Source organism: Photinus pyralis, unplaced genomic scaffold (assembly GCF_008802855.1).
Source record: "Photinus pyralis isolate 1611_PpyrPB1 unplaced genomic scaffold, Ppyr1.3 Ppyr1.4_unclustered_Scaffold1537, whole genome shotgun sequence".
Taxonomy (NCBI): domain Eukaryota; kingdom Metazoa; phylum Arthropoda; class Insecta; order Coleoptera; family Lampyridae; genus Photinus; species Photinus pyralis.
The window spans coordinates 614-16,252 of record NW_022171036.1 but is presented as its reverse complement, the minus strand read 5'-3'; the positions used below and the strand labels follow the sequence as shown (position 1 = coordinate 16,252).

Here is a 15,639-nt window from a genome sequence, read left to right as displayed (position 1 = left end):
CGATATTAGTCCAAGTTTAAGTACAGTTTTGCATCATTAGTTAAAACGTGAATTGTTCCATTGTGTAAATTTCACGCCCGAAGAGAAAAAGTAAATCGCGGAATCTTAGTTAAAAATTTGTCAAGCGTATTGTGCTATGAAATCATCCACATAGTGTTGAAATTAAAATTAGACGTGGACATTACGTATCAAATATAAAGCGATAAGTAAATTCGAGCGATAATAGCGGTGTGATATGAACCCTTGTTCTTAAAGGAAAATAATACGAGCGCATCTTTGGCATCTATCCGACGGAACAAATTTGAACGTTTCACTCATTTGCCGTTGTGTTAAAATTTACTATTGTGCCTCCTTGGAATATAACCATCAAAGTTTTTTTAAGTGTGGATAGCCGTTTTCATCAAAGTAATGTGTTTTAAAAGTTCAATGTAATAGTTTGTTATGAAAAAACTTCTTTAAATCGACCAAAAATCAGGCAAATTAATTCACGAACTTACTCAAATTAAGGTGTTCACATCAATAAAATTTCACTGTGGGATTATACCTACAAAACTACATATTTTTGGAAAATCTCGTCTACCTTCTACAAGGAAAATAACCTACTCAACAGCGAGCCAAGGATTTTTCAACTGTAAACATCAGTTAGCATTCATAAAAGTTGCAGTCTACCCCATCCATCAATCAACTAGCATGTAAAGGGCTTCCCAATCTTCATCGAAGTCCTGGAATTTTAAAGGTTAGTCTATTTTGAATATTTTCATTGTAATAAAAAATAAAGTCAATTTGTGTGTATTTATATGTTTTATGATATGTTTTAATCGATTGTTTATTGAATCAATTTCCTTAAAGAAGGTAATTAATTATATTTGAAATAGTGGAATTTGTGTCAAGGAAAATTCAGTATAAAAAATAATATTCACCTCTTCAAGGGAGAGAACATATTGTGAGTTGGCCAACAGAACTAATAATATTCAAATTTTTTGATAGCTTAATAAGGTTTTAGTCATATTTCCCAATTTTTATAATATTGATTGTAAAGATCGCAATTTTCTGGAATGCATTGGATTTTGCATTAAAATAAATGAATGAAATTATGGCCATTGAGTTGATGATTTTTCAACGGGAAGTTAGATGAGAAGTAGAGTAATTAACACCAGTAAAAAGTGAATTAGATACCTGATTTTTCGTTGGAAGTAAGACAGTAGAAATTTTGTATGTAAGTATTTGAGCTAGTCGGAGGCGAGGTAAAGATTTTGTGATTTTATTAAGAATTAGCGAATTTTGGTGAGATAAGCTATCCAAACGGGTTGATGAGGTGAGAGAGGAGAGAAGGGAGAAGCGGGTACGTGTACCTGAGGGGGTTGTGTTTGTCCGTAAAAGAAAGCACCGTCACAAGCTCTCGCGATGTTTCTCCGGTGCTTCTTTACAAATTTAGATGGCAGATAAATGCCCGTTTAAATGACTCTTTAATGTAAAAAAATGAAATACGTGCACTCTTTTATTTGCATCAGCGACGCCTATACTGTGGCGGATTTACGCAGTAGCACATAGAAACAAGATACGAAGAATGGCATACGATTTTCAGTAGGGGAAATTTTCTACCACTCAGCTTTCGAAAACCAGACTTTTAATCCGGCTCATATTCATATTCCTTGAACTCGTAGAAATCGATTCATGGAAGGTTTGATATAGCTGTCTCTTTTCGTTCTCGAGTTAAACGAGGAACAGAGCTGGGCAGAATACTTTCAAAAAGTATTTGAATACTAAATAGTAAATACTTTACACAAATCAAAGGTATTTAGAATACTAAATACTTTTACGTCCAGCACAAGCGAATACTAGATACAGATACATTCAAAAGTATTCAAATACTTTAGAATGTATTCAAATACTTTCAAAAGTATTCTAATACTATCAAAGGTATTCGAATACTATAAAAAGTATTCGAATACTTTGAAAAGTATTCGAATACAGTAAAAAGTATTCAAATACTTGTCACTCAAATACATTAAAAATTTAAAATAGTATACTAGATAAAAGGCTTAATACTACTTAAAAATCAAGTTATACTTTGTATGGGGTTAGCTTTTTTTATATTTCTATTGTTATATACAAATTTAAGGGGAATAAAAGCGTAATATTATTATTATATTATTATATAGGAGGTATGTACCTACCAGGACCTTTCATATACCAGTTATATCCTTAAGAATACGTGTACCAGTTTTCAAAGCGATCGTACGTCGTGCCAAAGATCATACTACACCGATCTTTGGTCGTGCACATGATACATACGCCTTTCTGAAATTAATCCTAGCGATTTTGGAACAGATCCATTTTTGACCATCCGTTTGTCCGTGTGCATGATAGTTTGTTTAGAAACGTGTCATCGCTTTGAAAATTGGTACACATGGTCTTAAGGATATAAGAAAGGTCCCTATTGTTTTTAAGTTACGTAGACTATCGAATCAAAAAGTTTCACTCCAGGATCGTTCGGTATTCAGTTGTATCGGATTTTTATATTTGATTTTGTGACAATGGAAACTTTCCCTAAACATATTGTTCTCAAATATTTGAATAATTTAAAAGTACTGCCTTTTTTGAGGCCGGAAAAAAAATGTCTGAGATCGACCGGGAAAAAACATTTTCTTATAGAATTTGGCCCGTAGAATCCATAATTTCAAACAATTTGAAGATTGTGCTACTAGAAGTTACAGCCCTTTGAATTTTTTTTCGAAATTTGTTTTTTGTACATAACTTTATATTGAGAGGTCTAATCGAAAAAGCACGAATTGTTTTGGATTCTACGCACCAAAATTAATAAGAAAAAGTGTTTTCCCGAGAAATTTTGGTGCAGTCGATTTTTGGTAAAAAGGGAAGGTTATACACTGCCTTTTTTTGAGCCCCGAAAAAAAAAATTGTCTTAGAACGACCCGGAAAAAAAATTTTCTTATAGAATGTGGCCTGTAGAATCCATAATTTCAAACAGTTCCAAGATTGGGCTACTAGTTCAAAAGTTACAGCCATTTGAATTTTCTTTCGAAATTGGTTTCTAGTCTATAACCTTTTGATTGGGAAGTTAAGTATTCAAATACTACGCGAAATATTCGAATACTTCTCAAAGTATTCAAATACCTTGCGAAGTATTCGAAAACTTTACGAAGTATCCAAATACTTTCCGAAGTACTCGAATACTAAATATTTGTGAAAGTATTTGAGTTACAAATACAAATACTGCTTCCATAAAAGTATTTAATTACAAAGTGTTTGAATACTTTAAACTTTAAAGGATTTGAATACTAAAAAGTATTTACAAAATCGAATACTACCCAGCTCTGACGAGGAACAGATGAACAGACAGACAAAACATAACATAGGGGGAATTTTTTTTCTTTCGAAAAGTTTCCCTAAAAATGCATGACTGACTAGATGTATGGCATTTAGCGGGAAAGAATCCGAGCTGAGCTGAATCCGATTGAATAAAAAAAATAACACCCCTGTATAGTCACACTATCTACTCGTAGGTAACTGGTAACTGGTATAGGTTACACGGCTCTCAAGGAAAGTTTCCGATTCGCCTATAGCTCTGGAAAGGACATTCTGAAATTCTACACATGGTTTTTCTAAAATTCCTACCACATAATTGCGCACCCCCGAACCGTAAAGGGTCCTGTTGGACAAAGTGCGCATACTTGCCTTACTCGTTGTGCAAAATCGTATGCAACGAGCTACTTCCCGATTATAATTGCAATAATGAATTAATTTTGTCGTTAAAGAGCCCACACAGTCATAAGTTTAGCTTTCGAAATGAATCCTGTCAATAATATATTACTACTGTCATTAAAGCACGACCTGAAAAGTATAAACGGAATCAATCTACAACTCTTGCGTTATTTGCCCGAGTTTCAACTGAAATCGTGGTTATTTCCCACAAAGAAATGTACAGAAATCGACACGAAAGTGGTAGGAGACAATCAGTATTTGAAACTGTTAGAATACATTGTCGATAAGTACGTGTCAGTCCAATAAGTTCGAAAATAAAGCTATAGTTTAAGATTATATTTGATGGTGAATTTAATGGCAAAGTTTTTGGAGGATAAAAGATGCCAGCAGCCGCCATTCAAAAGCATGGAAGCGCCAAGTAGTTTATCACTTGGAGGAGCGAGCAAACTGCTGTGGCAGAAACTTGAAGGTTTAAAATCTGTAGAAACGGTGGGTAGAGCTTTTTGACCAGTCGTTAAGCTCAAAAAATTGATTACAGTCGAAATTTGACCCGCCCTCATTTGATGCGAGCTCATCCCTGTCGTGTGATCGCTATTCCCAAACGCCAGTTGAACCAATTTCTTGCAAAAACTGTGCTGTATCAATAACTTGCGTCAGATCCATAATGGATGAATTACAGGATTACAAAAGGTGTACACTTCTTAGTGCGTTAAGGTAATTTTGAGTATTTTAAGACCGTCACTAGTATTATTTTGCTCCAGGCAAACTCTCAAAGAAGATATATACGATAGGTCTCAATATGGATGTTTAACACAAGTATCACAAGCGATCATCGAAGAAATACGGACACAAATGAGCCACTTGGAGACACTGCAAGCCGAAAATATCAAAATGCGTACGAAACTTGACTCAAAAAACACCAAATACAAACACTCGGTAGAGATAATTAGGCAAACTAATAAATCTCTACAACAGTCCAAGACCGTGGCCAAGAATGGTACCTGCAACAGCTCATTAACGTCTACTTAAAAAACTGTCCTTAGAAACGCTCAAAAATAACTCTTTGTCAAAAACGATCAATGATCTTCGGCAGAGTAATACACAGCTGGAGCACGAACTGGCATTTTGCGAACAGCATGTCTCGACGCAAGCGTCGGATCTAGCCCTGAGTGCTACTAACTGCGAACTTTTAAAAACCAGCTTGAAATCTGTCAAGCTAGAGAATGCTAATCTAAGTGAAGAAATCAATTCTTGCAAGAAAATGTTGGCAAAGACGGATTCAGAGAACAAAACCCTTAGGGCTGAATTGGACTCGTGCGATAAACTCGAGGATTTTAAACGTTCTATTGTTGAAATTAACATTGCGTGTCGATTCACCTTCGAAAAATTACAAAAGATTAATTTGCAAATTGAGAAAAGGTCGCATAATTTGGAAAATTTAGCTGACAGAGTTGCGGTTTGTATACATACTAGTAATACTGCCGTAGTTTGATACCCTACATTTTTGTAGGATTTTATTGATCAAAGAAGGATCAATCAGAATAAGAGGACCAAAGCACTTAGACAAACTCTGCCGGAAATTACGGGTGCGTACCTATAATTCATTGCGTGCAATATTTTCAGGGTGGTTAAATTAAAAATAAATATTATAGGTACCAATAAAGTTGTGAATGTTTTTAATCCATCGAGTGCCCTCCACTTTGTTTTGGAGCTTAGGCTAGATAAACGGATAAACCCTAAGGGTATTATTTCCAATTAACCGGAAGGACAGATTTTATTAGAAGAATTTGTTTTCCCAGTAAAAATATATATAAAATAAATATGGTGAGCATCATGCCATTTTGGGAAAAAGTATTAGCTAAATGATGTGTTATATTTAGTAGAGGTACATTGAAAACTTTTATGCGTAATTTCCGTCCATCCGTCCGTGTATACCTATGCACATAAGTAAAACCTCAATTCACATACAAATAAATGTAAATCCGATGTTACTTCCCAAAATTAGGTTTATCAATGCATTTAAAAATTACCCGAACTCGCATCACAGTTCACATTTAAAATTGGGGTAGTAGGATAGTGCCGAATCCTGAAATGTGCTTGAGCTTTTACCACTTGCTATACTCTAACAGTGACATTTATTTGCAGGTGACCCCGTCGCTGACATGAGGAAACAACTGATAATTAATAAAGCATCAATAAAGCAACTGGAAAGCGATAATCGCAAATTGGTAGAAACAATCCATAAAATTCAAGACACATCTTTAAAGCATTAATTAAGGCTCTCTATTACAAATTGTAACATATGTAGGTAATTAATACAAATCACTCTCAGGGAAGAATTTGTACTTATACGTTTTTTAGCGAATTTCAGTAGGGACATTTTTTCCCACTCAGTTCGTATTCGGGAACCAAACTTTTGATCCGGCTCATATTCAATAGTTGAACTCATAAAAATCGATTGGCGAAAGTTTGACATCGCTGTCTCACACCGTTTTGGAATTAGGCGAGGAACAGACGGGCAGACGAACAAAACCATTACATAAAGAACATTTTTTTCTTTTAAAAAAACCCCAAAAGGCACCGAGCGAACTTCTGTAATCGCTCATCCTAAATAATAAACGTGCACTAAGCCTCTAGATAATTTTTTTTCTCCACTTTTTTTATAATAAAACATCACCTAATTTGGTTGTACACAAAAAAGAAAGTCTTTCGAATATTTAATAAAAATATTCCCTTGTTAGTTGAAAAAAAAGGTGTGTTATGTCACGGCGCTAAAAACTTAGATATTAAAAAAAAGTTTTTGATAGTTTTACATAATTTATAATGCCTATACACTCGCAAATTTTTAACGAAAGTAATTTTTTTGTTTTTTAACTTTGAAATGTTTTTCTGTTTTTTTGTAATACAACCTGGCACAATTTTTGTAGGTTGTACACAGAAAAATAAGGTCTTTCGAATAACTTAATAAAAATTTTAGGTTGCCGTTAGGAAAAAAAAATTCGATGTAATTGTGGCGCTCCAACATTTAAAAAAAAATGTGGCTGGTTATTTTTCGCTTCAGTATGCCTAATATACATATACAAAATTTGCACAAAATCCGTGGAGCCGTTACCTCGGAAAATTTCCAACGTACGCACATATATACAGACGGAAAAAAATTTAATTCTTTAAAAGTTACTTAAAATGATCTAAAACTTTGACATTTGATGAAATTTTATCATGTCCAAAAACGGTGATCGCGCTAGGAAGATAAAAATTAAGTAGCCGGGAAGTACGCGCACTTTCCTAAAAATGAACAATGCAATAAGTTGGAAAAAATTAATTTTTAATCAGTGGAAAAATTACATAAAACAAATCACAATGTTATTAAGTTTGATTTTACGCAACTCAACTGCGATAGTGGACGGAGCGGTGCGATAGCCTTGGCGGAAAGGTACAGCATCTCGAGCGCCACCAGGACTTTGTCGATCCTTGCTGCTGGTTAAGGACGGCCGTCGGTTTTGGATCGGTTTCGGAAGCCACGGCTAGACATACGGAACAAACGGAAAACTCCAGGGATCTTGCGGGTAAATTTGGGCGGTAGTACCTAAAATACTAAATTTTCCCCTACTTGTTCACGCCGAGGGCTATCGGACGTTACAAAAATAATTTACATATCTCCACCAGGAGCAATAAGAAACTTCACAATTATGTTCGGCAGATGGTTTTTCTTATCGTTGGCTAACCCACAACGCTAGAAATCAAAGCAATTACTTTTACCTTCTCCCATTAGTATCAATGTATAGATATGGTGCGTTCATTAATTCTGATATAATTCTTGAAAACGGGTGCTTCGTTACTGAAGGAAAGAAAATGGCATCCTTTTGTGCATCGTGATGTGCACTTTGAAACGCTGCGCATTTTGAATGTTCATACTTATTAGAAAGAAAACCAGAAAGAATAATGGATAAATTCCAAGAATGAAATAAAATGCATCATGTGCACTTGATAGTGGGTGTGTCATTGGACGTTTTGAATGTCTAGAATAAATAAAAGAAGTGTAGGTAAATTAATTTAATTTTTATATTTTCAACAAATCAATAAAATGAATCCAAAAATTTCCAAAATTTTGGGGCCTTATTCATGCATTGAGTGAACGTTGAATTTCCGTAATAAACGAAATAATACTAAAAAAATACACAAAAACCAAAATGGAATAAACTATTGACAAATCGAACTCAAATGATAAAAATAAACAATGGTGTATCATATGCAACCGAAGTACATTATGGTGTTCCTCAAGGTAGCGTTCTGGGACCGACTCTATTCTCAGTATTTGTAGCGCCCCCGATGGGTGGACCTCCTAAGTTACAAAGTTGTAAAAGTAATTGGGACAGTTTGAGGTTGCCCAGTTCAATTTCCATCAGAAGTTTTTGCTCGCTCTCCGTGAAGCAGGCCATCATCCCTTTTTCAGTGCGAAGTATCTGTCTTAATATATATCATTGTCGATGGGTGTACAACCGCCTCCAGTTGGTGGAACCACAGGTGGGGTTGTTCTTCCAGAACGGTTCCGTATCAATCATAGGTTACCTGGCCGAAACCGGAACGTGGCTCTCGTTCTTGTTTTCTTATGCAACTGTATGCTCTGTGTTCGTACTGAAAAGGATGGTTTTACAGGGTTTTACGTTGCAGCCATCATCCAAGTCGACTCACCAGTAGCGTGCGACGCTAGATAAAATAACGGGCGATTAAAAAAGGAATGACGTCGAGTCGCCTCTGGAAGTTCAAGTTAAATGTGATTTGCCATGTCAATAAAAATTCCAAAGGTGACTCGGCAGCAACTCTTTTTTGAACGCATGGTATTTACAATATGGTAGCCAAAATGCACGCGGCAGGCGAGTTAGCGCGGTTGTGCGGGTCTTCTGACGAGGTTTCTTGAAGCGCCCTCGAAGCAGCAGTTGCGGAGCTCTGATTTTAAAGGTTTTCAGGGTAGGGACGCCACGCTCTCATCGGTTAGTAGTTTTGACCAATGAGAGTGCAGCACGTTTTAGTTTAGGTGCCGGATACGCAGCGGCGCGTTGCCACAATACTAGTTAAATGTTTAAAAAACTATTTAATACAATGACAAATTGTTGAAGAATCCGATCAGTAATACCAGAGATATCAACAATCTGTGGTAAAAGGTAGATTATTTTGTGCTTCACTATATCAAGTTCACAGTACAAATATAAATGCAAAATTTGAGCCAAAAATAGGCATATGGATATTAAGTATACATTGAATACACCTACCTAACCATTGTAGTAAATCTCTAGAAATTGAAGGTTCCTGAAAAGTTTTCAATAGACCTATTCAAAAAAAAAGAATAAGACAATACAGAAACTTATATATAACGACTACTCAGTCGCAACCTTTATTTACACAAATTTTTGTGTGTACAAAATGATGTGTAATAAATAGATACAATCTGTACATCAGTATTCTGATATTAATATACCGCATTTCAGTCGAGACCAGCTCGAACTATATCATATTTTTATGCATAACAAATATTAATAATGACATGTAAATACCACTTCACACATGTGGCAAGTGTAAAAGTTTCTAAAAACTAAATGAATAGACGTATTGTGATAACACTCAGAACTTAATGACGAGGCTATTTCCTCTTTGTTAGTTGGAAATACCTGAAGCCCGTTCAGAGCTGACCTCAACGTAGGGTTGATTTTACATTGTCAAGTTCGTCATTCATAATATTACTTAATCACAGGTCTTTTTTTATGGAAGGAGAGGAAGGGAGACAAATAGGAAATAAAACAACACATCTCTAAACTATTGAATGGAAACAGCAAAATAAGCGATCAAAAAAATATACGAAAAAATTTTTTGAAAAATTTTAGCCTCTATACTTACTTTGGTATTTCTATTTACAAGTTGTAATTATATAAAAGAATAAGTTTTATATAATTACAAGTGGCTAGTAACTTATAAAGATAGAAAATTAAGCTCTGTATGATGGGAAATCTGATGCAGAATAGTTAAAAGAGTTAGATGCTGCATAAAGTTGAAAATTTATTCCCACCTATCAGTAACCTCTTCTCCAACTGCAACAAAAAATAAATGCAAAACCCAGTCGGCTAGGAATCTCTAGTGCTCAAAGCTTCTAGATTCTAATGTATTAGAAAACAAAATCAACTTCTTTGTTAGTAGAAATGTATCGAAAACTGTTATAAAACTGGTTGACTGTTATTTGTAGGTATCTTCAGGTTGCACATCTGCTTGTACTTCAGTATTGGCTTATACCGTGTCATACAACGGCGTTATTCTCTATAGTGCACTGGAGTTACTGTGAAAAACAAAACAATCTCAGATTAAAATTCATATCCAAACAAATTCAAATTCGTTTTCCGTATAATGTTTACATTGATACTTACTGAAATTGCTGAAATCGAATACGGGTGGTAACGGACACACTTATACTTACTTTATCAGGAGACAAATGAAAATTTGAGAGAACACACTTTGGTTAATATTGCGGGTGGGGGTACACCACATGCAAATTTAGTAGTAGTGTTTTGGATTGTGGAAAACACTGGTGCGGGGGGGGGGGCTCCATTGTAAATGATACTTTCATGGTTGAAAGGGATTATTATGATCATTATCAAGCGTTAGAAAAGGGTAGGTTAATTCTGCCTCAATATCAACATTATGTTTTGATTGTTGCATTATGCGGGTCACTCATTAATTGGGCGCAAGCCTGTTGAGGACCCAGAACGAGAGAGGGATAATAAATAAATAAAAATAAATAAATGACCAAGGTAAGGTAAAAATCGATGTTCAGAAGAGTTGATCCATTAGAGAAGTAAAAGCAGATTAAGAAAATCTATTTAGCTCCACTAGAAATATTATTTCTACCATTGGATAATTTAATCGCAGCATTGTACTATTTATAACAAATATGAAACTTTGTTGGCCCTTGATTCGGGACACCTTTCACAAACTTTGTCAACCAATTAAACTAAAAAAATTAAGGAATGCTAATGAAGAAAACTGTGCAAGACATATTTGTTTACTTGAAAACTTGAAAAACTGAGATGAAGATAAAAAGTATGTGATGGTTAATTACTATTTGTGTGGAAGAGATTGAATAATTGGAAAATTTTAATAGATAAATATGGTAAAAAACCTCCCCGTACAGATGGAAAAAATTAAGTATGGATATAAATTACCACATCCCTTTAGCAATACAAGTGCGCAAGTTTACAACTATGTTTTAAATTTTCATGATGTTTTAATTGGCAATAAACAATGATGAATACCTATTGCACCTGATACCTACACTGATCTAGAATTACAGATGTGTGTGGGAATGGATAAGCATCCTCCTTAGATAAAGGACGGAAATTAACTCGATGATTATTATATCAACCAGCCTTGAATTCGTACCGAAAGTTGGTATGACTAATAATCACAATTCAATATGTTATTGCATTAAAAAAAATTGTAAGTGTAATAAAGATTAGCAGGGCAGTTTAAATAAAATTGTATGTTAAACATTTAGTATATAAATAAACACAACACACAAAACGCAAGCTTGAAATAAAAGTAACAGGTAACACATCCAATCCAATTATGAATAAAAATGTCCATAACTTTATTAGTTTTCGTAACACTTGCCCAATATAAATATATACAAAACTAGAGATTACAGCAAAAAATGGACAAACAGTTTCACAAAATCGTTTCTTTCTACAAACACCGGACAAAGGCGTATAAATAATTTGATATAAATTAGAAATTGATCTACTTAAATAATTTGTTTGACATTAATGTCTTGTATGTCGCATACTGGTATCTATTGTTAGCTATTTGCTACAATAAATAAATTAATAAATAATTCGGAAACCATTTGTCAATGTATCATGGATCGACAAATTGCAGTCTAAACAGACGTAAGCGATCTCGGTAACGAATTAAAATTACTTTGTACACCATTAGAATTAAATATTTGCCACCGATATGATTTTACCGAAATTAATTACGTTTGTCTAAACTTAATTACACTTATACGAAACAAGTGTAGTTAATTAACGAGTAATACACGAAGTTAGTTTACATTAACAAGTTAACTCGAATTCGTAATATCTGATCGGTTTTGCCATAAGTACAAAAATTGATAAAATAAAACTGACCAAATAATCGATTCGTTAACTACTGTATTACCTACACAAATGGAACATTTGCAACACAGACTAAAGGGTTCGTTGCAACTACGCCATCAGTCTTGTCTCATGCACTTGAGGGTTTTTTTTAAATTAAAATCACAACACTTTGAGGTCTTCATGCGACACACTAACTTGCCTGTTTATGCAACTTCCTTTTTCCGACTTGAGCATCGTCCGTATGAGTTTTTTTGAATATAAAGCACAGCCCTTCAACAAAAGCAGCCTACCGCTGTGATATATATTCGAAAATGTCTATGCGGTGCGTTCTATTATAGTTTAGATACAAAATTTCCTAATTAGTGGCTAGCACAGTTTACACACAGCATTTTTACTTATAGTCGGGATGTCCGAGTGTCGTAATCCATCGGATTTTACGGTTCTAAATAAGATATTGCCAATGCATTACTTTTGATCTTTTTCTAGTGCAATGTCATGCGTGGGTTTCGTCATACCAAGCATGGTGCGGTTAGATTTTCAGTTCGCAATATCCCTTTACTGCAAATTTCAATATACACTTGATATCATAAATAAATAAACATAAAAAAATTGCAAATTACACAGATAGAATAATGCAGCGAAGGGATACTCTTTCATGCTATGTTCACATGATTCTTTTTAAAGCTAAAGCGAAAGAAACTGAATTTTGTTACTTATGAATCTAATCGTACATCCTGGTGACACTAAATGGCAGTGAAAGTAGAGGAAATGAAAGATTGATTATGAAATAGAAGAGAAAGTATTTGCTGTTTGTGAACTCGCTAGCTACGTGTCACTCATATTAGCACCCACTTCTCACGCTCCGCCGGCCTCGTCCTATGAGGCATTACACTTAAATAGGGCATTTAGCGAGTACACCAAACCAAATGGCCCACATTAAAACAATTCCGTGCACAGTATAAATGGGATTCTCACCATCCGTAATCTTTCTCGCGACAAACTTCAATGATTCATCTAGTAATATCACTGGTATCGAAAATTTCATTACCACCACCCATTCTTCCACTGTAAGAGGACACACTTGGAATACAGCCTGTAAACATATCATTAATTCTGGCGAACGCAACCGGCAGTTCCTCGTACCGATAGGACGTCAATGTACAAAATAACGAAGTGGAGAGTAAACGATAATACCATGGAACCTAACAACCAATAATTACACCACGGCGGCATGACTAATAGCGACTGATTTTCTGATAAACTGTAAACAAAATGTGAAAAAAAATCCAGATGAAAGAGATCCATGAAAATGGGACAAGATTAAAAGCCCTTTTGCGATTTTAACACCTTCAAACTACTTTAAGATGTCGCTACTCTTCGTTTAAGTTTGGTCCTCTCCGTGCCGGTTTGGTTCTTTTGAATTTTCAGATCAATATAGTTACTTAAGTAATTATTTGATGGAAATAACGGGTGACCACAAATGAGTGGTAGTACCTTGGGTACGCCAAAAAAAACTGCACTTTTTGATTAGAATATGCCACTTTCTGTGGTAATAGTTAATACCTTTTGAGATAGGGAGCCACTCGAAAATCCGTGCAGGAAACCAAAATGGTGGCCGTCAAAATGGCGCTCCTAATAGTCCGATTTTAATTTTCTTTTTTTTTATTGAAAGATCTTGTGACGAGGAAACTTTTTTGCTATATAAAATCTATCTCTAAAACTTAGAATTTAGCACAATTTTAAAAACGGGGTTTCTTTACGAATTTGAATCACAAGTAAGCTCAACCCGATTTTTATGTGTAACTTGTCCACGTCAAATGTTAATATGTAAGGATTTGTATTATTCAGCACAATTTTCTAACTCTTAAGGTCTGATGATGAATCGGTCTATACGATTCGAAGTCGATTAGCTAAAGAAATATTAAAATTCAATTATTTGAAAAACGAGTTTTATTGTATCAATTTGTATCGACAAGAAAATAGTGGTTGCTATTTAAAAACAGTATGCCCCCTTTGACCGTGCAGAAGTATGCTTGCTGACACCAAATTGAATGTACGTGGATTGGTAGCAAACTTTTTATAATTATGGATGTCATAAAAAGCTTCTTTAAAAAATGTTTTGAAGATAAAATTTTCACCCTGTATAAAAAGCATATCCGGAAAACGGTTAGACTCGCGGTTAGCATTGCGAAAAAAACCGATATAAGACCTACAAAAATAATTCTTTTGTTAAGGGATACCCGGGGATACATATAGAAGTATCAAAATGTATAGGCTGGCCCCAAAAACACCCTGTATACCTAAAAACACGTTTTAGGCTTCCCCTCAGGCTTCTCGTACCAACAAACCGTTACCATTAATCTTAACTATTGAGCTATTGAACTATTATCTTGTAATATAAATGTGGATATATTTAAGAGTAATCGGGAGCTGCTCCAGTACTTTCTAAGGGACGCAGCGGTAGGAGACGAAGTATCCGAAACTGCCAGTAAAGGTGGAGCTTAAAAATGATAAAGTATAACGTGATATCCCTACCCTACACGCGTATAGTACTTACTCCGTTGTTCAGTCATTTCATTTCAATGTGACATTGATAAGACTTATTGAATAAGGAATTTATTTACACATATGTAGGTACTTACTTTATTTATTTCTTGTATCATACTGTCATACTGTCATAGACAATGGATCGTTAGGTTAGGTTAGCTGTCCCGTTACCTGTAGATGTTCGATTACTATCAATTTAAGTCCGTAAGTGTCGCGACACTACGGGACTGTTATTTATACAGCAAATTTGACAGCTTCAAACAATTAATTAAAAACCCCAACATAAATTTGACCATAATTATTTATTTGGAACATTAACATTTATTGTAAAAGAACAATTTCTGGTTCCCGGACCACTAACGCCTGGGTTATTACTAGATATCGAGTTAAGTTTGATTCCCTCTGAGGTTCTGCTGTAGGTATATAGAGAACTGCAATGAAATTTTCGCCATGAATTGATTTATTGGAAAGCGGGATCGAAAGATCACCTTTGAAACTCAATCAGGGTGAACGCATGTTTTGAGATCCATAAAATACCACCAAACCCTACCCACACCTAACCCTTAAAAAACCCTCAAAGGGTTGAAAATGCCTATTGTTGTTTTTTGGGAATATGTATCTTGAAATCAAAGCTATTTAGGGAAAAATATGAAGATAGAAAAATTAAAGCGTATATATTTTCCTATAAAACCTACCTATATATTTTCCTGTACCAGTGGCGGAGTTATGATATTAATTTTGGTTATTTTTAAAAAGACGTTAATTTTTTAATTTTTGATTGAAATAAAAACAAATTTTTCAAAAATATTTAATTCATTAAGTCACTATGCCAAACAAAATTTATATATGTTACGGCCAGGAAATTGATAACCAAATAAAGTCACGGATATTTAAAAATGTCAACATAAATTAGGACCTCTAAAAATGTTATTTTTGCCATGCACGCCATTTCTGGATGCGGCGCCACATCTGGGCTTTTCAACATAGGAAATATTATTTTGTTTATACTGTAGACCAGGAAGAAATATAACAAATGCCAGATTAAGGACCTAGACGTTGTCTACCAGCAATATGTAGTACAGCAAAATTTAAAATAAGGATTCTAATTTAGCATAGCTTTCACCGACTCTAAAGGCAGCTCAGTACCAATTACCATGCGTTTAGGACTTTTTAACAAGATTTTCTTTGAAAAGATTAATTATTATTAAAAAGCTCCTAGCGAGTTCAG

The 15,639-nt window shown here is 34.6% G+C and overlaps 2 protein-coding genes across 3 annotated transcripts; one reads left to right on the top strand and one right to left on the bottom strand.

Moving 5' to 3' along the window:
* Window positions 1-3,807: 3,807 nt before the first annotated feature.
* On the top strand, window positions 3,808-5,996 carry LOC116181679. The gene is made up of 7 exons (XM_031502090.1): window positions 3,808-4,010; window positions 4,056-4,212; window positions 4,262-4,437; window positions 4,485-4,720; window positions 4,767-5,179; window positions 5,234-5,309; window positions 5,869-5,996. Exons 1-7 carry the CDS (start codon window positions 3,808-3,810, stop codon window positions 5,994-5,996), a joined length of 1,389 nt encoding a protein of 462 aa, XP_031357950.1.
* Window positions 5,997-9,080: 3,084 nt separating this feature from the next.
* Window positions 9,081-13,160, bottom strand: LOC116181677 (calcium-transporting ATPase sarcoplasmic/endoplasmic reticulum type-like). 2 transcript variants are annotated; one of them, XM_031502088.1, is made up of 3 exons: window positions 13,008-13,160; window positions 12,840-12,957; window positions 9,081-9,806 (listed from the first exon to the last, which is right to left on the bottom strand). In XM_031502088.1, exons 1-3 carry the CDS (start codon window positions 13,095-13,097, stop codon window positions 9,775-9,777), a joined length of 240 nt encoding a protein of 79 aa, XP_031357948.1. In that variant the 5' UTR covers window positions 13,098-13,160; the 3' UTR covers window positions 9,081-9,774. The 2 variants fall into 2 exon arrangements, with proteins under 2 accessions (XP_031357948.1, XP_031357949.1); XM_031502089.1 differs by lacking the exon at window positions 9,081-9,806 and adding an exon at window positions 9,871-10,048.
* Between the last annotated feature and the right edge of the window lie 2,479 nt (window positions 13,161-15,639).